The following is a 22093-nucleotide window of genomic DNA, read 5'->3' on the forward strand; positions in this document are numbered from 1 at the left end:
TACCAACAATTTTATACTTCATTCTCTTCAAATTTTCTATTTTGGAGAAACATTTTAGTCTATGAAGTTTATTTCTTCTTTTTTTTTTTAAGATTGAATTATTTATTTGAAAGGCAGAGTTACAGAGAAACAGAGGCAGAGAGAGAGAGAGAGAGAGAGAGAGAGAGAGAGAGAGAGAGAGAGGTCTTCCATCCTCTGGTTCACTCCCCAGATGGCCACAATGGCCAGAGCTGCACTGATCCAAAGCCAAAAGTCAGGAGCTCAATCCGGGTCTCCCATGCGGGTGCAGGAGCCCAAGGACTTGGGCATCTTCCACTGCTTTCCTGGACCACAGCAGAGACTGGACCAGAGGTGGAGCAGCCAGAACCCAAACCTGTGCCCATATGGGATGCTGGTGCTGTAGGCGGTGGCTTTACCCGCTACACCACAGCGCTGGCACCCTGGAGTTTATTTCTATGTACTGTATATAATCTGGGTTTTTTCCAATTAAAAAAAAAATCATGAACAAATACTTGGGCTGAAGGAAAATCAGTAGCTTTGACGGCAAGATCTGCGAATCAGTGACCATAGGACATACACAGGCAATCCCCAGCCAGAGAAATTCCAAGCAGGGAGCCTGGGAAAGACTGGAGTCTGCCAGCCCCACAGCAAGCATGCCACCTCCCCCTGACCAGTCAGCAAGAGCGTCCTGCAGTGCTCAGGGCTGGGAGGGGCGGGGGGGAGCTGGGTGCTTCCGTTCATCGTGGATAACATGATCAATCAATGGAGAGCTTTTCTCCCATGCACATGCAGACTGCACTAAACAGAAACAGAAATCTAATAGCTACACACAAGTTCTCTGGACCACACAGTGGCTTCTGTGCACGGCTGGTGTCAGGTGTTCAGAGAGCAGTGTGACCCATCCCTTCTCGAGAATGACAGCACACCAGGACTCAGCAGGAGCCAGGCAGCCCTGAGGGAAAGGGCGCTCCTGGAAGAGGCTGAGCGAGCTGGGGCCACCAAAGGACGCTCCACGCCCCCCGGGGGGGGGGCAGAGCCGGGGGGGTCCTGTCTGGAGGCTGGGCTTGCCCTGAGGCAGGAGGAAGCCTTGGGATGGCAGTGAGGACAGCATGCCGAGGGGCCAGGGCAGCGGCTCGGCTCTGGCCCTTCTGGGTGAGTTTGGGAGCATTTCTGGGTCCATGTGGAAAGGCTCCTCAGATGACACAGTGTGAAGTGCAGGGACCCCCAAAACTGCCCTCCAGGTCAACAATTTTCTGTGAAGACTCACAGAACTCACCCTGAAAACGATGGTCTATTCCAGTGGAAAGGAGACAGATTAAGATCAGCCAAGGAGGAGGCGAGGGTGAGGGTCTGGAAACGAAGCCGGACAGAGTTCCTGTCGTCCCAGTGGCATCGTGGCCTTTGCCAGCACTGCTGCGTAGCCACACTGCGTGTTGCCAACCTGGGGTGCCAGCCCGAGCCTCGGCCTCATGCTGCTGGGCCTGATCACGGGCTTACCCTGGTCTCTAGCCTTGCTGAGGTTGGGCCCCGGCCCCACTGCAAGCCACGTGCTAGTACATGCAACCCGATATGGCCCAAGACCACAGGAGCAATGCAACGCCCGGAAGCTGAGGACAAACACCTCCCTTCCGAGGAGCAGGTAAACCTTTCTGCACAGGCGAGCCCAGTCGGGTCTGAGACTTGAGTTTACACACAAACTACCAAGCTAGCCTCCTGTCACAATGCTGGCACAGACAAAACGGCCCAGGTGAAAGACGAATGGCACAGCAAGCAGCATGGGCCTGGCTGCCCTCACCTGAGGCCCCACAGAGCGATCCGTGTGGCCCGAGCACGGCTGTGCTCCACAGCTGGGGGCCCTGCCTTTCATAGCAGGCCTGCTCTTCACCCCTGAGCTAGACATCACCTCGCCCCAGGAGTCTTAACAGGAACGCCCGCAGTGGTGCTGGCAGTGCTGGCATAGTCGGCAGGGTCTCCCACGCTGGATCCACCCACGGCTCGCCCCAGACGCCTCTCATCACACTCCGTCACAGCACCCCACGGCCAGGCTGGCGCGCTCTGACAGTCATTCACAGCCCTGCTTTGGTAAAACACGTCCTTTGTCTTTCCCTGGCTACAGGGGACAGGGTGGCTTCCAGGGTGGGCAGGCAAACCATAAGCTGTGGACCATCACCAAAGAGATGGCAGAGGGGCGATGCTGTGGCGTAGCAGGTGAGGCCACCACCTGCAGTGCCAGCATCCCATATAGGCACTGGTTTGAGTCCTGGCTGCTCCACTTCTGATCCAGCTCTCTGCCATGGCCTGGGAAAGCAGTAGAAGATGGCCCAAGTGCCTAGGCCCCTGCACCCATGTGGGAGACCCGGAAGAATCTCCTGGCTCCGGATTGGCTCAGCTTCTCTGCCTCTCAAATAAATAAATCTTTTTAAAAATCAATAAAAAAGAGCTGGCATTAAGATCACCCAACCATGGCTGGCCTCCAGGGACAGTTCCCAGGTGCGGGAGCCCAGGTGGCTGAGCCTGGAGAACTTGGGAAGCTTGCAGTGCCCATTGCTGAAAGGCTAAATGTTCACCGTAGCACTGGGCAAGCCAGACAGAGTCCAGGCACGGAGGCAAAGCAGAGTGTGCACTCACCTCAGAGGCTGACGGGGTCAGGAGGGTGTGAGAGGCAAGTTCAAAGATGCCCTGACTGTAGGGCAAAGATCTGAGCTAGGGATGGGAGCAGAGGATGCTGGGCAGCCTGGGGGAGGGGCAGCCATACCCACCAGGCTGAGCCCCTGTTCCCACAGCCCTGCCCTGCACAAGTTGATAAGAGGCTTCACAGAGGCGTTGCTTGGCAAAATGCAGGCGCGGCTTAGCTCACACAACCACTGTGACCCACGAAAAGCACTGACAGATGCTTCCAGCAGCATTTCCAGGCCCTGGAATCTTTGCCAACCTGCATAATTCCCACCTTTCCCTCCAACATCCTTTGGCTGTGACTGGACAAGGTTAGACCTTTTATCTGATAATAGCCTGGTTTCTGCCTGACCCAACCCCAGCTGTTGTGGCCCTTTGGGGAGTGAACAGGTGGGTGGAAGATTTCTCTCTGCCTTTCAAATCAAAATAATAACTTTTTAAAAGCCTGTGCTGTGCTTTGAGTCATGAAAGCCACGCTTTTTCCTTTCCCAGCTACACCAGACCCTGAAATATGCTGCTTGCGATTCTGCCACTCCGTCACCACCACCACCACCTCTCCAGCCCTCACACCATGGCCCCTGCATTCAGAAAGGCCACAGTCCCCTGGGTGACACCAATCCAGGGACCACGACCCTCTCCCCCGGCTGATGGGACGGAGGCCCCAGAGCTGATGTCTCAGCAAACAGCCAGGGAGAGTGCAGGGCAGGAGACTCCACTGGCACTAACGCAGAGAAAGGCGTCTCCAGGGGCCAGCTCAGTTCTAAGCCAGGGCTGCAGGTGTGCCCTCCGCTACGCAGCTCAATCGCCCACACAGGAGGCCCACGCTGCTCTGTGTGACTGCGTCCCAGCAGGCAGTAAACAACTCAGTGAATCAGAAAGAGGTACACAGAAGGAGTGAAGAGCCACTGTGCACTCTGGGGAACATTTGATACATACATAAGCATCCTTTAAAAGCTTATTCGTGTTTGGAATGGTTTCCTAAAGACACAATTTAAAGTAAGGGGCAGGTGTTCTGGTGCTGCGTCCCGTATGGCAGGGCTGGTTCAAGTTCCATTGCCCCTGCCCCTGCCCCTGCTTCCTGCATTTATCCCGGGAGGCAGCAGGCGATGGCCAAGTGCTAGGGTCCCTGCCTCCTGTGCAGACCTGGCCAGAGCTCCAGACTAACTGGCTGCCTGTTGTGGGCATTTGGGGAGTGAACCAGCTAATGAAAAAACTGTCTGTCTCTCTCTCTCTCTCATTCTGCCTTTCAAGTAGATGAAAATAAACTTTTTAAAAATAAAGACTCCAAAATGAGTCACTGTGGAATAACATGCAGAAGACCCCTAACTACAATGGCTTGACTTACGGTTTTCCAACTTTGTGGTGGTGCGACAGTGATGCCCGTTCAGAAGGACACACTCACATTCCCAGCGTGTCCTCGTCCAGGCTGCAGCACTCGTGCAACCCTTGCTCGCGCGCACAGCAGCAGCCGCACAGTCGCAAGGGTAGGGGAGCTGCTGCTCACAGTGCCCGGCGCTGCTCAGCCCTGGAGTGTGGCAGCTGCACGAATGCTCTTTCTTTTCTTTTTTAGATTAACTTTATTTATTTGAAAGACAGAGTAACAGAGTGAGGTAGAGCCAGAGAGAGAGAGAGAGGTCTTCTATCTGCTGGTTCACTGCCCAAATGACCACAACGGCCAAAGCTGAGCTGATCCGAAGCCAGGAGCCAGGAGCTCCTTCAGGGTCTCCCACACGGGTGCAGGGGCCCAAGGACTTGGGCCATCTTCCACTGCTTTCCCAGGCCACAGAAGAAAGCTGGATCGGAAGTGGAGCAGCCAGGACTCGAACCGGCGCCCATATGGGATGCTGGCGCTGCAGGCCGCGGCTTTAACCTGCTGTGCCACAGCACTGGCCCCACTAAATGTATTTTCAATCCCACTTATGATGCTGTAGGGCTCCAGCTTGACACAGCCACACCATTCCGGTCACAGCCACGTTTAGGTGATCCTCGGGCCATCCCAAGCCCTATGGAGTAAATAGTCGTTAAGATGACCTGTTGGGGCAGCGCCGTGGCACAGCAGGTTAAAGCCCTGGCCTGCAGTGCTGGCATCCCATATGGGCGCCAGTTCGAGTCCCGGCTGCTCCACTTCTGATCCAGCTCTCTGCTGTGGCCTGGGAAAGCAGTGGAAGATGGCCCAAGTCCTTGGGCTCCTCCACGCGTGTGGGAGACCCTGAAGGAGCTCCTGGCTCCTGGCTTCGGATTGGCCCAGCTCCCACCATTGCAGCCAACTGGGGAGTGAACCAGCAGATGGAAAACCTCTCTCTCTCTCTCTCTCTCTGCCTCTCCTTCTCTCTCTGCGTAACTTTTTCAAATAAATAAATAAATTTTTTAAAAAATCTACATTAATCAAAACAGTGTGGAACTGTGACTTAGTCTGACTTTTTGATCTTACAACAAAATATCTGAGGCTGGATACTTTATAAAGAAAAGAGATTTATTTAGCTCACAGTTGTGCAGATTCCAGAGCACTGCACTGGCACCAGCTCAGCTCTGCTGAGGGCCTCGTGGTGGACAGCAGGCAGAAGTGGGGCTCCTGATGCCCCATGACTTTGACCTCTTCTGAGGGCGGTGCCCCCTGGCTCACCTGCCTCATAGAATCCCCACCTCCTCAATGCCAGCAGGACAAGTGCCAGGAATCCCTGAGGGACAAACGACAGCAGTGTATTCCAGGCCCCCAACATTCATGTCCTTCTCACAGCACAGAAATATAAGCATTCCATGCCCAGAAGTCCCAAAGTCTTAACTCATTCCCATGCTGCCCGAAAGCCCAAGTCCAGAGCCGCATCTGAGACTCAAGCCCAACTCCTTCCAGCTGTGAGCCTGCGAGTGAGAAACAAGTTACACACTTCGGAGACACAATGTGACCATTCCTAGACATTGACCAAGAGAAAGACCAAACCTGGCAGGGCTCCAAGCCTAGCATCCAGTGCACAGGATGGGCCTTCGAGGACCCAGGCAGCTCTGTCCCCAGGGCTTTGCTGGTCTCAGCCCACATGTCTGCCCATGCAGGGTGAAGTCCAGGGCGTGCACTGCCCACTGCCAGATGCTCTGCCTTTCTGGGGTCTCCCACAGCTCCCGGGCACTCTGTGGAAGAACCTGTGCCAGCTCCACCCCTGCACCACGCTTCTGTCTGCCTCCCCAGGCTTTCCTGTGAAATCTCAGTGGAAGTACCACGACCCCATAGACCCTGCATTCTGCGTGGTGGAACCTGTGTCATGTGGACGCCAGCAAGAGCTCTGCTCACCCCCCTCGGAGTTATGGCTTGGGCCATGCCTGGGCCCATGGGAACCATGGCCAAAGCAACAGAGCACTTTTCCGCGGAGCTCTTCCCTGAAATCACTCTCCACTACATTCTTGGCCAGCCACTGGAGAGGCAGATTTCTGAGGTGCCCTTGGGCCCTGACGGGCAGCTGGGACCTCTTTCTGTCCACAGTAATCCCCCTAGCAATTACCGTGACACCCTAACAGGTGTCACGCTGGGCCAGGCTCTGAATTTTCCAAGCCTCCCATCCTGCTTCCCTTTGCCCAAGTCTGAGAAAAGCAGTTCCAAGTAACCAAGCAGCAGCCCGAAGGATTTACCACGTAGAAACCTCTGCTAATTTTTCACTTTTTTTTTTTTTTTTTTAAGATTTATTTATGTGAAAGTCAGAGTTACGGAGGGAGAGGTGGAGAGAGGGAGAGATCTTCCATCCTGTGTTTCATTCCCCAGATCCCAGAATGTCACAAAGGCCAGGGCTGGGCCAGGCCAAAGCCAGGAGTTTCATCCTGGTCTCCTGTGTGGGTGGCAGGTACCCAAACACTTAGGCCATCTTCCACTACTTCTCCCAGTCCATTAGCAGGAAACTGGATTGGAAGTGGAGCAGTCAGAACACAAACCAGTGCCCACATGGGATGCTGGGTTTGCAGGCAGCGGCTTCCCCCACCACGCCACAGTGCCAGCCCTGAATATCCATCATTAACAACTGCAGCCAAGTTCTCTGTGATGGTATGCTTCACTCCACTGTCCACAGCATCCAGTAACTCCGAATGTCTCGTTATCTTCTAAGCACTCACCAGGATCACGCATAAGTCCCCATCTACACGGTATTCCAGGCTTTTCTGTGCCTACCCTCGGAAGCTCTTCCAACATCTGCCCACTGCCCAGTCCCCCGCTCTTGGCACAACGTCTCCCCTCAGTGTGCTGCGTGCTGCTGTAACAGAACACCTGGGTCTGGTACTTTATTTAGGTCACAGGCGTGGAGATCCAAGAGCACGGTGCCAGCATGTGTGGTTCTGGAGAGGGCCCGTGGCAGACAGGATCATGACGGCAAGAGTGTGTGCAGAAGTGAAGAGGGGCTCGGGGGAGGCGTCTGGCTCCCTTGGACAACCCATGCTCACGAGGACTCCCTTGTCCCATGAGACCTGAGTGGATTCTGCCCTGGGGCAGTGCCCTCAGTAAAGACAGGCACAGACAGGCCGGCGCCGTGGCTTAACAGGCTAATCCTCCGTGGCTTAACAGGCTAATCCTCCGCCTTGCGGCGCCAGCACACCGGGTTCTAGTCCCAGTTGGGGCGCCGGATTCTATCCCGGTTGCCCCTCTTCCAGGCCAGCTCTCTGCTATGGCCCGGGAAGGCAGTGGAGGATGGCCCAAGTGCTTGGGCCCTGCACCCGCATGGGAGACCAGGAGAAGCACCTGGCTCCTGGCTTCGGATCAGCGAGATGCACTGGCCGCAGCGGCCATTGGAGGCAAAAAGGAAGACCTTTCTCTCTGTCTCTCTCTCTAACTATCCACTCTGCCTGTCAAAAAGAAAAAAAAAAAAAAAAAAAGACAGGCACAGACAAGACAAGATCTTGCACAAATGTGTGACTGGTTTTAAGCAAGGGTGCAGAGACCATTTGTCAGGGAATGAGTGTTTGTGCCCTCCCCTAAATCACATGAAGCTCTAACGTCCAACATGATGTATTTGGAGACAGGAAATGAGGCTATAAGGGCGGGGCCTAACCCACTAGGGCTGGTGCCTTCCTAAGAGGGAGATACCAGAGCCCTCTCCCCGACGTGAGGGAGGACCTGGGGCAACAGCTAGCACTGGCAGCCCAGGGAGAGTCCTTGGGGAACCAGACACGCTGGACCTTAGGCCCCAGAACCACGAGCCTCCCAGTCTGGTGTTCTATGTGGCCGCCCATGCTGACTACTGCATAGTTCAACTGGGAAAGAAAAGTCTACTTAATGAGTGTTGTTGGGAAAACTGGATTTACTCACACAGCACAAATCTGGACCGAGGCCCGTGGCAGCTGCTGGCTTACACCACACAGAAATCAGTTCAGAGTAGGACCAACATGTAAGACATCAACTCAGATAAAAAGATAGCACGAAGCTTGCTCACCTTGGATTTTAGAAATGGTTTTTCACATATGACACCAAAGATGCAGGCAACGACAACAACACATAAACTGGAGCTCCCCCGGGGACACAGTCACGGGAATGAGACAGCCCACAAAGCGGGAGAAAGCACTGGAAAATCAAGTAGCTGATAGGGGCCTAACGCCCAAAACACACAGAACAAAAACCCCTACAATTCAATGATATAAAACACAGAAACCAATTTAAAAATAGGCAAAGAGGGGCCGGCGCTGTGGCGCAGCTGATTAAAGCCCTGGCCTGCAGCACCAGCATCCTATATGGGCACCAGTTTAAGTCCTGGCTGCTCCATTTCCAATCCAGCTCTCTGATAATGGCCTGGGAAAACAGTGGAGGATGACCCAAGTGCTTGTGCCCCTGCACCCGCATGGGAGACCCAGAGGAAGCTCCTGGATCCTGGTCTTGAAATGGCTCAGCTCCAGCCGTTGTGGCCATCTGGGGAGTGAACCAGCAGATGGAAGACCTCTCTCTCCATCTGTAACTCTGCCTCTCAAATAAATAAGCAAATATAATAAAGTAAGGACCAAATACACACAGTGCGTGTACACTAATGTTCATGCCAACATTATTCACCATCGTGCAAAGGCAGAGACACCCAACTGCCCAACAATCAAGAACACACAGTACTCAGAGTGGAATATTATTTAGCCATAAAAAGAATGGAGTTCGATTCAGGCTACATTACTAAAGGAACTAAGCCAGACACACAGAACGTGTATTACATGATCACACTCAATTGGGGTTCCTGGGAGAGGTAAACTCGGAACCAGAACTGGAAGGGGAGGAGGTACTACGCACTAGGTCCCGAGCTCGTGACCAGGAGAAGAAAACAACTCAGGAGCAGGGCAGTGACAGCTACAGCTACACCGCGAGTGCACTTAGTGCTCTACGCTGCACACTCAGAGATGGTTACGGTGGTAAATTTTGTCGTATAGATTTTTCCCACAACAAAAAAGGCAATTTCAACTCTGCGAACCAAGTTTGAGTGATGTAGTGTCAATTTTTACTTAGAAACTGTAGAAATATACCAGTATTAGAGTTCTCTGTAGCTTGAATTTTCTTGCACTGAGGAAACCGCAAAGATGTTAGGAGTACAGTGGCTCTCCAGCTGGGCGCCGTGGTACAAGGGGTTACACCACCCTTGTGATGCCGCATCCCATATCAGAGCGCCCATGCGAGTCCGTTACTCTGCTTCCATCCTAGCTCCCTGCTAATACACCAGAGAACCAGACCACGGCTCAAGCATTTGAGTCCCTGCCACCATGTGGGAGACCTGGATGGAGCTTCTGGCCCCTGGCATCAGCCTAGTGCAGCCCCAACTGTTGCAGCCATTTGGGGAGTGAACAGTAGATGGTCACTCCCTCTTGCTCTGTCACTCTGCCTTTCAGGTAAATAAATAAATCTTGGGAGCTAGCACTGTGGTGTAGCAGGTAAAGCTACTGCCTGCAGCACCAGCATCCCATGTGGGCACTGGTTCAGGTCCCAGCTGCTCCACTTCCGATCCAGCTCCCTGCTGATGGCCTGGGAAAGCAGTGGAAGATGGCACTCACATGGGAGACCAGAAGAAGCTCCTGGCTCCTGGCTTCGGATCATCCCAGCTCTGGCTGTTGCAGCCATTTGGGGAGTGAACCAACAGATGGAAGACGTCTCTCTCTCTCTCTCTCTCTCTCTGTCACTCTCTTTCTGCCTCTCTGTAACTGTCTTTCAAATAAATAAATAAATCTTTAAAAATAAATACATCTTTTGAAAAATATTCCCCAGTGTGTCTAAAACAAAACATTCTAACTCAGCAGCAAAGAATCTTTTTCTTTTTCTTTTCTTTTCTTTTTTTTTTTTTTTACAAATCTGATTTTTAAAAATTTTTACTTAGGTATTGGAAAGCCAGAGTTACAGAGAGAGACAGGGACAGAGAGCCAGAGATCTTCCATCCTCTGGATCGGAAGTGGAGCAGCCAAGACTTGAGCCCACACTCCTCTGGGATGCCCACATTGCGGGTGGCAGCTAATCTGCTGAGCCAGTGCCGGCCCCAGGATCTTGGTAGGTGGAGACTAAAACAGCCTCTCTTCTGCTCGCTTTCCTCCGGCAACTTTTCTAAAATGAACATGCACTGCTCTTGAGTTAAGAGTTTTGTTTAATTGGAAGACACGCCCTTTGGCCCTGTGGCGTGGGGAAGTCCTTCCTGAGGTGGATCCTCTGGTGCTGGCACATGTTGGAGCTGTGCCGGAAGGCCTTCCCACACTCGCCACACTTGTAGGGCTTCTCCCCCGTGTGGATCCTCCGGTGCTGGATCAGGTACGTGCTCTGGCTGAAGGCCTTCTTGCACTCACTGCACTCGTAGGGCTTCTCGCCGTGGTGCGACCGCTGGTGGTGAATGAGTCTGGAGCTGTTGTGGAAGGCCTTCCCACACTCGCCACACTTGTAGGGCTTCTCCCCGGTGTGGATCCGCTGGTGCTGGATGAGGTGTGTGCTCTGGCTGAAGACTTTGCCACAGTCATTGCATTCGTAGGGCTTCTCTCCCGTGTGGCTTCGCTGATGTTCAACAAGCTTGGTTTTTTGAATGAAGGCTTTCTCACATTCGTTGCATTTATAAGGTTTCTCTCCAGTGTGAATTCTCTGATGCTGGATCAGGTTAGAACTCTGGGTGAAGCCTTTGCCACATTCCTTACACTCAAATGGCTTCTCTCCAGTGTGAGTCCGGCGATGTCGAATGAGAATTGAGCCGTCACTGAAGGCTTTCCCACAGTCGTTGCATTTATAGGGTTTCTCCCCAGTGTGGATTCTCTGGTGATAGATAAGGGAAGAGTAGGCGCTGAAGTGCTTCCCACACTCGCCACACTTGTAGGGCTTCTCCCCAGTGTGAATCCTCTGGTGCTTCATGAGGTTGGGCCTCTGGTTAAACGTCTTCCCACACTCCTCGCAGCGATAGGGGACCTCCCCTGAGTGCATCCTGCGGTGGGTGATGAACTCACAGCTCTGGCTGAAGGCCTTGCCACACTCGCCACACTTGTAGGGCTTCTCGTCGCTGTGCAGTCTCTGGTGCTTGGCGAGGTTGGCGCTGTACCGGAAGGCCTTCCCGCAGCAGCCGCAGCGGTGCAGCCTCCTCCCGCCGGGCAGGTCCTGATCTTGAACAATCACGCATGCAGCGGTGGCTTCCCCAGGGCCCCGAGCTGCACTTGGTTTCTTTGACCTGTGTACACGCTTGTGGTTACTGAGGTATGACCTCTGCTCAAAACTCTGCTCACATACGTCACACTGGTGAGGTCTCTGATCAAGGACAGGGCTCCCACCCAACGCAAGGCTCTGCCCAGATTCCCGGCTACCCTCCTTGTCGGGCAGTGTGACCGGCATGGGGCCCCTCTGCCCCACTGGTCTGTCCAGGTCCTGCTCCAGCTCTCTGGCATGGTCATGGGCCCCTCCTGGCTCCCATCCTCGTGGAGTGAGGCGATCCAGTTCTTTCCTGTTAAACATCTCTCCTGAAGTCAACTCCTTATACACAGCCCTGGTCCCACAAGCTGCAACAACAAGCAGAAAGCTAACGGTCATCGGTCAGGCACTGGAAGGGAGGCAGAGAGGCTGCTGACCGGCTGGGTCATCTCCAAAAGTACCAGGAGCCGTGGAGAGAAGAAAGACTGAAGGACCTCCCCAAGGGCCACAGTCACGTGGCAGTGCTAGGGCCAGACCAGCCCCCTTTCACACTCTCCCTGGCCACATGTGTGGGACCACAGGACACCTGTGCTTGCTATGCCAAAGGGACAGAAGTCACAGACTTCACAGCTCATGGAAAACAGAACAGGGAAGGATCTGGGGCCAGCGCTGTGGCACAGTGGCTTAAAGCGCTGGCCTGAAGTGGCGGCATCCCATATGGGTGCCAGTTCTAGACCCGGCTGCTCCTCTTCCGATTCAACTCTCTGCTAAAGCCTGGGAAAGCATTAGAAAATGGCCCAAGTCCTTGGGTCCCTGCACCCACGTGGGAGACCCTGAAGAAGCTCCTGGCTCCTGGCTTCGGATCAGCACAGCTCTGGCCATTGTGGCCATCTGGGGAGTGAACCAGCGGATGGAAGACCTCTCTCTCTGTGTTTCTCCTTCTCTCTCTGTGTAACTCTGACTTTCAAATAAATAAAATAAATCTTATAAATAAATAAATATTTTTAAAAAAAGGAAGGACCCCAAAATTCACGGAGGACATCTGACAGACAAAGCACCTGAGCCAGGTGAATCGAAGGCCACACCAAAATCCACAGCAGGAAAACCAGGAAGACACGGGCAGTGTGGTTTGGAGCTGAGCAGCGTCTGATGACCCCTCTCTCTGGCAGGTAGCACACCCACTAGAGGCTTTCTCTGTGTGTCAGAGGGACAAGCACAACACTGACAGCGGTTCCTGCCCAACCTGACTGGAGATGCCACGTGTCCATCACAAGTAGAAGCAAAAATGAACTATGCTATGTTAACATGATGGAGCACTGGCAGCAACACAGACCAGGATGGTGTTCCATTAAACAGTAACAACGTTCACCAAAAGATGCACTGGTAGGGGCTGGAGCTGTGGCACACACAGCAAGTTAAGCTACTGTCTATGATGTCTGCATCCCATATGGATGCCAGTTCAAGTCCCAGGCACTCCACTTCCAATCTAGCTCCCTACTAACGCACCTGAGAAAGCAGCCGATGACGGTTCAAGTGCTTGGGCCCCTGCCAATCACTTGGGAGAGCTGGATGGAGGACCTGGTTCCGGGATGTGGCATGGTCCAGACCCTGCTATTGCAGCCACCAGTGGATGGAAGATCTCTCTTGCTCTATCTTCCCTTATCTAATTCTGCCTTTCAAATAAACAAATAAATCTTTCATTTCTTTATTTGAAAGGCAGAGTTACAGACAGAGTAAGGGAGAGACAGAGAGAGATCTTCCATCCTCTGGTTCACTCCGCAAACAGCTGCAATGGCCAAAGCTGGGCCAATCTAAAGCCAGAATCCAGGAGCTTCTTTCTGGTCCCCCAAGCAGGTACAGGGGCCCAAGCACTCAAGCCATCTTCCACTGCCTTCCCAGGTGTATTAACAGGGAGCTGGACTGGAAATGGAGCAGCTGGAACTAGAACCGGCATCCCTATGGGATGCCAGCGCCGCAAGTAGATACTTAACCCACTATGCCATAGTACTGGCCCCAAAAAATAAATTTTTAAAACAAAACAAAACAGATGCCTTGCTGGGGTGGGCATTGAGAAGCAGGTTAAGCCACTGCTTGTGATGCATACATCCCACATCAGAGTGCCAGGTACTCCAATTCCAATCCAACTTTCCTGGGAAGCAGCAGATGATGGTTCAAATGCTTGGACCTTGGTCACCCCATGAGAGAGACATAGATGGAGCTCCAGGCTCCGGGCTTAGGCCTGGCCCAGGCTCGGATGTTGCAGGCATCTGGAGAGTGAACCAGCAGATGGATGACCTCTCTCCCTATCTCTGTCACTCTGCCTAGCAAGTAAATGAAAATGAATAAAACATAATAGAGATGCCATGCAAGAGTCCAGACAGACCACCCAAAGGGCCAAGCAACCAGAAAGACCCCATGGGCAGTAGGAAAGCAACAGAAGGGCCTAGGACTTGTGGGGAGCTGGACATCATCTATATTTAGATCAGGAGGACTTTTTTTTTATAAAATTTCTCTAAGCTATTTATAAAAGAAAAATTCAAATATTTTGAGCCAGAAGACCCTCTCTAGGACCTCACGAGAAACACGCAGGCAGAGGACCATCAGCACTGTCCTGAGCTGTGGGAGTGACTGACCCACAGGCCCCCGTCTCTCCTCTCTGCCTGCAGCTGGCGTCAACTCAGCCTTCTCTGAGCTGGCTGTGTGCAACACTGCTGGGCATTCTCCTCTGTGACACTGTCCCACCCCCACCTTCCTGGACCTCCCCTCTGAGCTGCCCAGGGCTTCAGCAGAGGCCACTCTCAGGCCTCCTGTACTCAAGTCTCGCGTCAGTAACCAAACATTGCTCAAGGACTGGCGGGGGAGGGGGACAGTTCCACTCACACACTGAGCCGCTGGCTCCCGGGCGCTTCTGCCCCACAGAGCCCCGCAGGTCCAGGACCCATGGCGCGTCTCCTCGCTCCAGCTGCGAGATCACCCCAGGCTTGGGACCTGCAGGACCTGTTCCTGGAAGGAGACAGGGCCGGAGAATGGCATCAGGGACGCAGGGCTGCACTGAGAGCTATCTTGCTCTGGGGCTGCAGGGGAGAGGAAGGTGGTGTCGGAACCCCAGATGCCCTCTGCAGGGGCTGAGGTTGGGCTGCGGATGGTCACAAGGATGGGGGCTGACTCGGGGGGTGGGGGCGTCCCTGCACCTCACACCCTCTCCTCTTCAGAGACCAGGTCTGCTCGGGCACATGTCTCTGAGCCCAGGGATGAGGCTCCCAGCCCAATTCCTGCTGAGCCGTCAGTCCCCAGAGGTATTCCAGGAGCCGGGGCCCAGTGAGGGGCCTTACCCAGTGAGATCAGGTTCTTGTAGGTCTCCAGCATCACATCCCGGTAGAGGCCCCTCTGAGCAGGGCCCAGACAGCCCCACTCCTCCTGGGAGAGGAGCACGGCCACATCCTCGAAGGTCACCTCTGCCTGGAACAACACGTGCCTACTAGTCCCAGAGGCAGCCGGAGTGGCCACAGTGGCAGCGGCAGGGGCATGCAGGGTCCCCCCTCCTCTGGTGTCAGGGTTTGCCCCGCAAAGCCCAGGTGGAGACCCTGGAAAACCAGAAAGGCAGACACTCACCTGGGGCGGGGCAGAGGGGAACAGGGCCGCCATCACCGGGGCAGCGGGCGAGAGCCTGTCGGATGCTGAGGGAAGAGGAAGGAGCAGAGAGGCCTCGTCTGGTCCCGGCTTGCAATCCCAGGGCCCTTGGTGCTGCGACAAACGGCCCAGCCTGCCACCCCTGCAATGGCCGAGGCCCCTGGCCATCACGACTCGCACCACTGGCCTCCCACCTAGGGCTGCCCTCCCCAGCCCCGACCCCACTGCCCACCTTGTGGACAGGCAACCCATCAGTCATCTATTAACCCTCCACCCAGTACCCCGTGTTGTCTCATTCAGCAGGCAGATGACGAGACTCATTTTCATGGAAGAACAAAGATAAAATGTTAAGTGCTAAGAGATAAAAAGAGGCTGGTGCCGTGGCTTAACAGGCTAATCTTCTGCCTTGCAGCGCCGGCACACCCGGTTCTAGTCCCGGTTGAGGCACCGGATTCTATCCCGGTTGCCCCTCTTCCAGGCCAGCTCTCTGCTATGGCCCGGGAAGGCAGTGGAGGATGGCCCAGGTCCTTGGGCCCTGCACCCCATGGGAGACCAGGAGAAGCACCTGGCTCCTGGCTTCAGATCAGCACGATGCACCGGCTGCAGCGGCCATTGGAGGGTGAACCAACGGCAAAAAGGAAGACCTTTCTCTCTCTCTTTCTGTCTACTCTGCCTGTCAAAAAAAAAAAAAGAGAGAGAGAGAGAGAGATAAAAAGAGGCTTTGGGGCTGGTGCTGTGGCACAGCGGGTTAAAATGCTGGCATTCCCATATGGGCAGTGGTTCAAGTCCTGGCTGCACCACTTCCTATCCAGCTCCCTGCTATGGCCTGGGAAAGCAGTAGAAGATGGCCCAAGTGCTTGGGCCCCTGCACCCATATGGGCGACCTGGAAGAAGCTCTTGGCTCCTGGCTTCAGATCGCTCAGCTCTGGCCGTTGCAGCCATTTGGGGAGTGAACCAGCGAATGGAGGACCTCTGTGTGTGTGTGTCTCTACCTCTCTCTGTAACTGTCTTTCAAATAAATAAAATAAATCTTAAAAAAAAAGAAAAACAAAAACAGGTCTCACAGGGACAGGCACTGTGAAGCTGAGGGGAAGCCGTCGCTCAGGACACTTGAATCTCTGACCGGAGCCCAGTCCAGGTCGCAGCTCCTGGAGGGACTTCCAACCCAGGTTCCCGTGATGTACCAGGGAAGGCAGTGGGTGACAGCACAACTACTTGGGCCCCTGCTACCCACGTTGGGGTGCACATGCAGCTCCTGGCTCCTGGCTTCAGCCTGGCCTAGCCTCAGCTGCTGTGGACATTTGGGGAATGAACCAGCACATCAAAGATATTTGTGTGTGTGTGTGCCTCCCTCTCTCTGCCTTTCAATAAATAATTAAATCTTTTAAAACACACACAATGGGGGCTTGCACTGTGGTATAGCAGGTAAAGCCGCCGCCTGCAGGGCCAGCATCCCATATGGGTGCCAGTTTGAGTCCTGGCTGCTCCACTGCCCATCCAGCTCTCTGCTATGGCCTGGAAAAGCAGTGGAAGATGGCTCAAGTCACTGGGCCCCTGCACTCGTGTGGGAGACCAGGAAGAAGCTCCTGGTTCCTGGTTTCACATCAGCTCAGCTCCATCTGGGAAGTGAATCAGCAAATGGAAGATCTCTCCTCTGTCTGTCTGTCTGTCTGTCTCTCTCTCTCTCTGCCTCTGCCTCTCTGTAACAGCCTTCAAATAAATGAATAAAATCTTAGAAAAGTAAAACACACCACAGGAGCAGGCATTTGGCACAACTGTTAAGCTGCTGCTTAGGACTTTGCACCCTAACCCAGGTGCCTGGGTTCCGTCTCAGCGCACTTCCAATGCCAGCTTCCGGCTAAGACCCTGGGAGGCAGCAGGCCACGGCCCACGGGCTGGAGTCCCTGCCTCCTATGGGAGACCTGGATTAAGTTCTGGGCTTGTGGCTTCACCCGGCCCAATCCTGGCAACTGTAAGCGCCTGAGGAGTGATCAAGCAAATGGGAAGTCTCTGTCCTTCTGTCTCATGTCTCTGTCTTTCAAATAAAAGTGAAAAAAAAAATCCACACAATAGAAGACAAAGAGTAAAGACAATGCATAGAATATAAAAATCACAAGACTAATAGAAACAAACCCAAACAGATGGGCAATGGTAATAAATGAGTTGAACTCACCCACCAGGTATGCACGACACTGGTAGGATGCACACGATACAGTTATCTGTCCTAAAATAAAACAGCATAGAAAAGCTGAATATAGAAAAGACAGATGAGACAAATGCTAATAAAAACAAAGCTGTGTGGTACATACCTCTTCTGAACCTTGAACATTTTTAATTGAAGTATGAAATTTATAGAGAAAAGTCAGCAAGCCCCGAGAACACAACTCCATAGATGATCAAACTGCACACACCTTGGAAACAGCACACGTGCACACACACACACATACATGTATAACATACACACATACACATATATAACATACATTCACACACATGTACACACATACAGACACAAGCATACACATATATAAAATACACAGTGCAGGCCGGCACCGCGGCTCTCTAGGCTAATCCTCCGCCTGCAGCGCTGACACACTGGGTTCTAGTCCTGGTTGGGGCGCCGGATTCTGTCCCGGTTGCTCCTCTTCCTGTCCAACTCTCTGCTTTGGCCTGGGAGTGCAGTGGAGGATGGCCCAACTGCTTGGGTCCTGCACCCCACGGGAGACCAGGAGAAGCACCTGGCTCCTGGCTTCGGATCAGCGCGGTGCGCCGGCCGCAGCACACCGGCCGCAGCGGCCACTGGGGGGTGAACCAACGGAAAGGAAGACCTTTCTCTTTGTCTCTCTCTCTCACTGTCCACTCTGTCTGCCAAAAAAAAATTTTTAAAGGGCCGGCACCGTGGCTTAACAGGCTAATCCTCCGCCTTGCGGCACCGGCACACCGGGTTCTAGTCCCGGTTGGGGCACCGGATTCTATCCCGGTTGCCCCTCTTCCAGGCCAGCTCTCTGCTATGGCCCGGGAAGGCAGTGGAGGATGGCCCAGGTCCTTGGGCCCTGCACCCATATGGGAGACCAGGAGAAGCACCTGGCTCCTGGCTTTGGATCAGTGCGGTGCGCCAGCCGCAGCGGCCACTGGAGGGTAAACCAACGGCAAAAGGAAGACCTTTCTCTCTGTCTCTCTCTCTCTCACTGTCCACTCTGCCTGTCAAAAATAAATAAATAAAAAAAAAATTAAAGAAAAAAAAAATCTCCACAATGGTTCTTTGAAAATGCTAATAAGGAATGGCTCTGGCTCAGTGGTTAAGACAAAGGTTGGGACACCCACAGCCCCTAACAGAGGGTCTGGGTTCGAGTCCTGGCTCTGCTTCTGATCGCAGCTTCCTGCGCACATGCACCCTAGGAGGCAGCAGGTGATGGCTCAAGGACGTGGGAGACCTGGGTGGAGCTCCAGGTTCCTGACTTCAGCCGATCCCAGTTCCAGCTGTTGCAAGCAACTGGGGAACTGGGGCGTGAACTAGCAGATTTTTAAAAATTATAATATATATTATATATGCAGAATATATAAAGAATCTTAAAAAGAAAAAAGCCACTCAAAAATAAAAATGCAGGGTCCGGTGCTGTGGCATAGTGGGTAGAGCCGCCACCTGCAGTGCTGGCATCCCAAAGAGGCACCGGTTTGAGTCCCAGCTGCTCCACTTCAATCCAGCTCTCTGCTGTGGCTTGGGAAAGCAGTAGAGGATGGCCCAAGTCCTTGGACCACCCCTGCACCTGTGTGAGAGACCAGGAAGAGGCTCCTGGCCCCAGACTGGTGCAGCTCCAGCCATTGTGGCCATCTGGGGAGTGAACCAGCTGGTGGAAGACCTCTCTCTTTCTGCCTCTGCCTCTCTGTAACTCTGCCTTTCAAATAAACAAAAATTTTTTTTTAATTTATTTGAAAGGCAGAGCTATAGAGAGGCAAAGACAAAGAGACAGGTCTTCCATCTGCTGGTTCACTCCCCAGATAGCTGCAATGGCCAGAGCTGTGCAAATCCAAAGCCAGAAGCCAGGAGCCTCCTCCAGGTTCCCCACACGGGTGCAGGAGCCCAAGGACCATCTACTACTGCTTTCCCAGGCCATAACAGAGATCTGGATCGGAAGTGGAGCAGCTGGGACTCCAACCGGCGCCCATACGGGATCCTGGCGCTGCAGGTGGCGGCTTTACCCACTCCGCCATAGCACTGCCCCCCACATAAATCTTTAAAAAAATAAAAAATGCAAATTGTGGCCTGGTAAATCACAAATAAAGATATCAAACATCTGAAGAGTTTCGGTATCATTAAGAATTAAAGAAATGAAAAGTAAAACATGTAAGACATGTTGAAAACGTGAGGAAACACGGGGATTTCAGAGTGCAAGATAGAGGCCAGCACTCTGGCATAGGCTAAGCCTCTCCCATATGGGTGCAGGTCTAAGTCCTGGCTGCACCACTTCCAATCCAGCTCCCTGCTAATGCACCTGGGAAAGCAGTGGAGGACGGCCCAAGTGCTTGGACCCTTGCACCCACGTGGGAGACCCAGAAGAAGCTCCAGGCTCCTGGCTTCAGCCTGGCGCAGCCCTGCCCGTTGTGGCCATTTGGAAAGTGAACCAGCAGATGGAAACCCTCTCTCTCTATTCCTGCCTTTCCAATAAATAAATCTTAAAAACAAACAAACAAACAAAAAAGCGCCCCAGATAAACGGGTGCAGTCACTTGGGAAACCTATCAGAAACCGAGTTCTAAGCACGTGTCTACACAAACTCTGGCTCCTGCGCCCACGCCTAGCTCTACCTAAGAAAAAGCCCTGGGGCTGGCGTGGGACAGCGGGCGACACCAGCACCCGTACGAGTGGCAGTTTGAGTCCCGGCTGCTCTGGTTCCGATACAGCTTCTGGCCAATGTGCCTGGGAAGCAGCAGGAGAGGGCCCAAAGGACGTGGGTTCAAGACCCACACGGAGTTCCTGGCTTCTGGCTTTGGCCTGGTCCAGACCTGGTTATCGCGACCATTGGAGAACGAGCCAGCGGACGGAAGCCCTGTGCCTGACTGCCTGTCTCTACCTCTGTCGCTTTGACTACTAAACCTTCAACAAGAAAAACGGCTCAAGGCCCATCAGAGGGCTGGGCAAGGCCACCGCAGCTGAAGGGACGAGCGACATCAACGCCGTCACTCAGGTACAGAGCATCCCGTGGATGAGAAAATGGGCCCAACACCCACGCATGACGCGTGGAAGCGAGATGAGGCCAAGGGAGGCTGTCAGGAAGCAACGGGACGGAGTAATTTTACTGCAACATCGCTTTATTTCTTAAAAGTGCGGAACGAGAACTGGCAATCCCAGTCGCTGATGTTCATTTCATGTCTGTACTTTCTTTTAAAATTCACTCATTTTCTTAAAATACGTATGGAAAAGCACAAGACGATGGGGCAAATAAGCAGGCTTCAGACCTTGAAGAGGAGCGAAGTCTTGGAAGGCGGGAAGTCGAGGGCCGGTGAAGACGACGCCGACGGCGGGAGCCGGGGCCCCGGCGGGCCCGGGCGCGGAGCTGCTCCGGGGACTGCAGCCGGCCCACGGCCCCGGGGACGGCGGGAGCCCGCGCCGCGGCCGCTCCCACTCGCCGCAGCAGGCCCGGCCGGCCGCGCGGAGCCAGCCAATCAGAGACGAGCCGGAACTGACGCCGGGCCGCTCTAGGAAGCGGACTGCGCGTCTCGGTTGCCCCACCGAGCGGCCGTCGCGGTCTGGGTGACCCGCTCCACCGCAACCCTGAACTCCCTCTCCGGTGAGCCAGGAGGGCACAAAGGCGGGCAGCAGGAACACCTCGGGGCCAAGAGGTTACTGGCCAGCGCGTCAGTGTCCCAGCTAAAGGCCCTTGGATTGCTGCACAGCTCCGGAACCCACCTCGGCGAGGGAGCAGCCTTCGGTCCCTTCCCCGCACAACCTGGTCGCAGCAGGGAGCCCAGCCACAGGCAGCCCCCGCCCCCCCCCCAAACTCCTGCCATCCACCCACCTCTGGCCACCCCGCACAGCTACCTGCAGGCCCCGCTCAGGTGAAGCTAAGGTTAGGGCCTGTTTGTTGTGCTGATTACCCGCCTTCCCTCCCGTCGTCTGTCAATGGGGAGTCACTTCATTACAGAGTGCACAGATCTGGGGCCTCTGTTCCCCGCAGGCTTCGCTGCCTGTCAGGACCACGTGCCAGCCAGTGCCTGTGCCTCCACAGTTCTAGGCAGAGGCCAGCTCAGGTGATCTGGCACCCACAGTACGTGCACCTGAAGAACCCATCTCTGGGGGCCAGTGCTGTGGCATAGCAGGCTAAGCCCCAACCTGTGGCAGCAGCATCCCGGGTGCTCCACTTCCGATCCAGCTCTCCACTATGGCTTGGGAAGGCAGTGGAAGATGGCCCAAGTGCTTGGGCCCCTGCACCTATGTGAGACCTGAAGCAGATCCTGGCTCCCAATCAGCACGGCTCCAGGCATTGCAGCCATTTGGGGAGTGGAATACCTTTCTCTCAGCTCTCCCTCTCAAACAAAATCTTAAAGTAGTGTTATCTTAAAAAAAAAAAAAAAAAACCTAGGGTTGTGGGTGGGAGGGAAGTTATGGGAGGGGGAAGCCATTGTAATCCATAAACTGTACACTGGAAATTTATATTCATTGTTAAAAAAAAAAAACCTGTGTTCAGCAAAAGGGCCAGCAATCCCATTATGCACAGGATTGGGACCTGGACACCCAGCATCACATCACCATGCTAGGATGTTAAGACCGACCCAGAATGGTACCCAGGCGTCTGCACTCCAGCAGTGACCCCTCACTCGGTACCACCCTGGGATGCAGTCCTGTGCAATGTTAGCTTCAGCCTGCTCATAGGTAAGATGTTGAGTGGATGGAGGCGCCAGGCCAAACCCTCCTGAGCAGGACCCCAACCCCAAGCTCTCTGAGCAAGTCAAGAACCACTACTAGCTTGTCACCTGCGGGAGCCCCCACCACCTGGAGGGCAGTGTGCTTTCAGCCCAGATCCAGGGACACATGCCTTGTGTGCACACACTACAGATCACAGGTCCAGCGTGCCAGGTCCCTTGTGTTGGGAGGAAGCCCCCGGCCCAGAGCGCTCTCCCTCCAAAGCGTCCAGGGCTCTATGCCAGTTTCCTCATCTGTAAACCCAGAAGCTCCAGAAGCCTTCCCTCTCACAGCAGAGGTGCACAGCCA

The 22093-nt window shown here is 54.0% G+C and overlaps 1 protein-coding gene across 4 annotated transcripts; it reads right to left on the reverse strand.

Moving 5' to 3' along the window:
• Positions 1-5538: 5538 nt before the first annotated feature.
• On the reverse strand, positions 5539-20449 carry ZNF34 (zinc finger protein 34). Of its 4 annotated transcripts, none has more exons than XM_062187820.1 (6): positions 20341-20449; positions 17062-17108; positions 14867-14931; positions 14587-14713; positions 14135-14257; positions 5539-11622 (listed from the first exon to the last, which is right to left on the reverse strand). In XM_062187820.1, the coding sequence occupies exons 3-6, from the start codon at positions 14897-14899 to the stop codon at positions 10229-10231; spliced, it is 1677 nt and encodes a 558-aa protein (XP_062043804.1). In that variant the 5' UTR covers positions 14900-14931; positions 17062-17108; positions 20341-20449; the 3' UTR covers positions 5539-10228. The 4 variants fall into 4 exon arrangements, with proteins under 4 accessions (XP_062043804.1, XP_062043802.1, XP_062043803.1 ...); XM_062187818.1 differs by having other exon boundaries at positions 17058-17108; XM_062187819.1 differs by having other exon boundaries at positions 14867-14998; positions 17058-17108.
• Positions 20450-22093: the final 1644 nt, after the last annotated feature.

Source organism: Lepus europaeus, chromosome 4, assembly GCF_033115175.1.
Source record: "Lepus europaeus isolate LE1 chromosome 4, mLepTim1.pri, whole genome shotgun sequence".
In the NCBI taxonomy this organism is placed as follows: domain Eukaryota; kingdom Metazoa; phylum Chordata; class Mammalia; order Lagomorpha; family Leporidae; genus Lepus; species Lepus europaeus.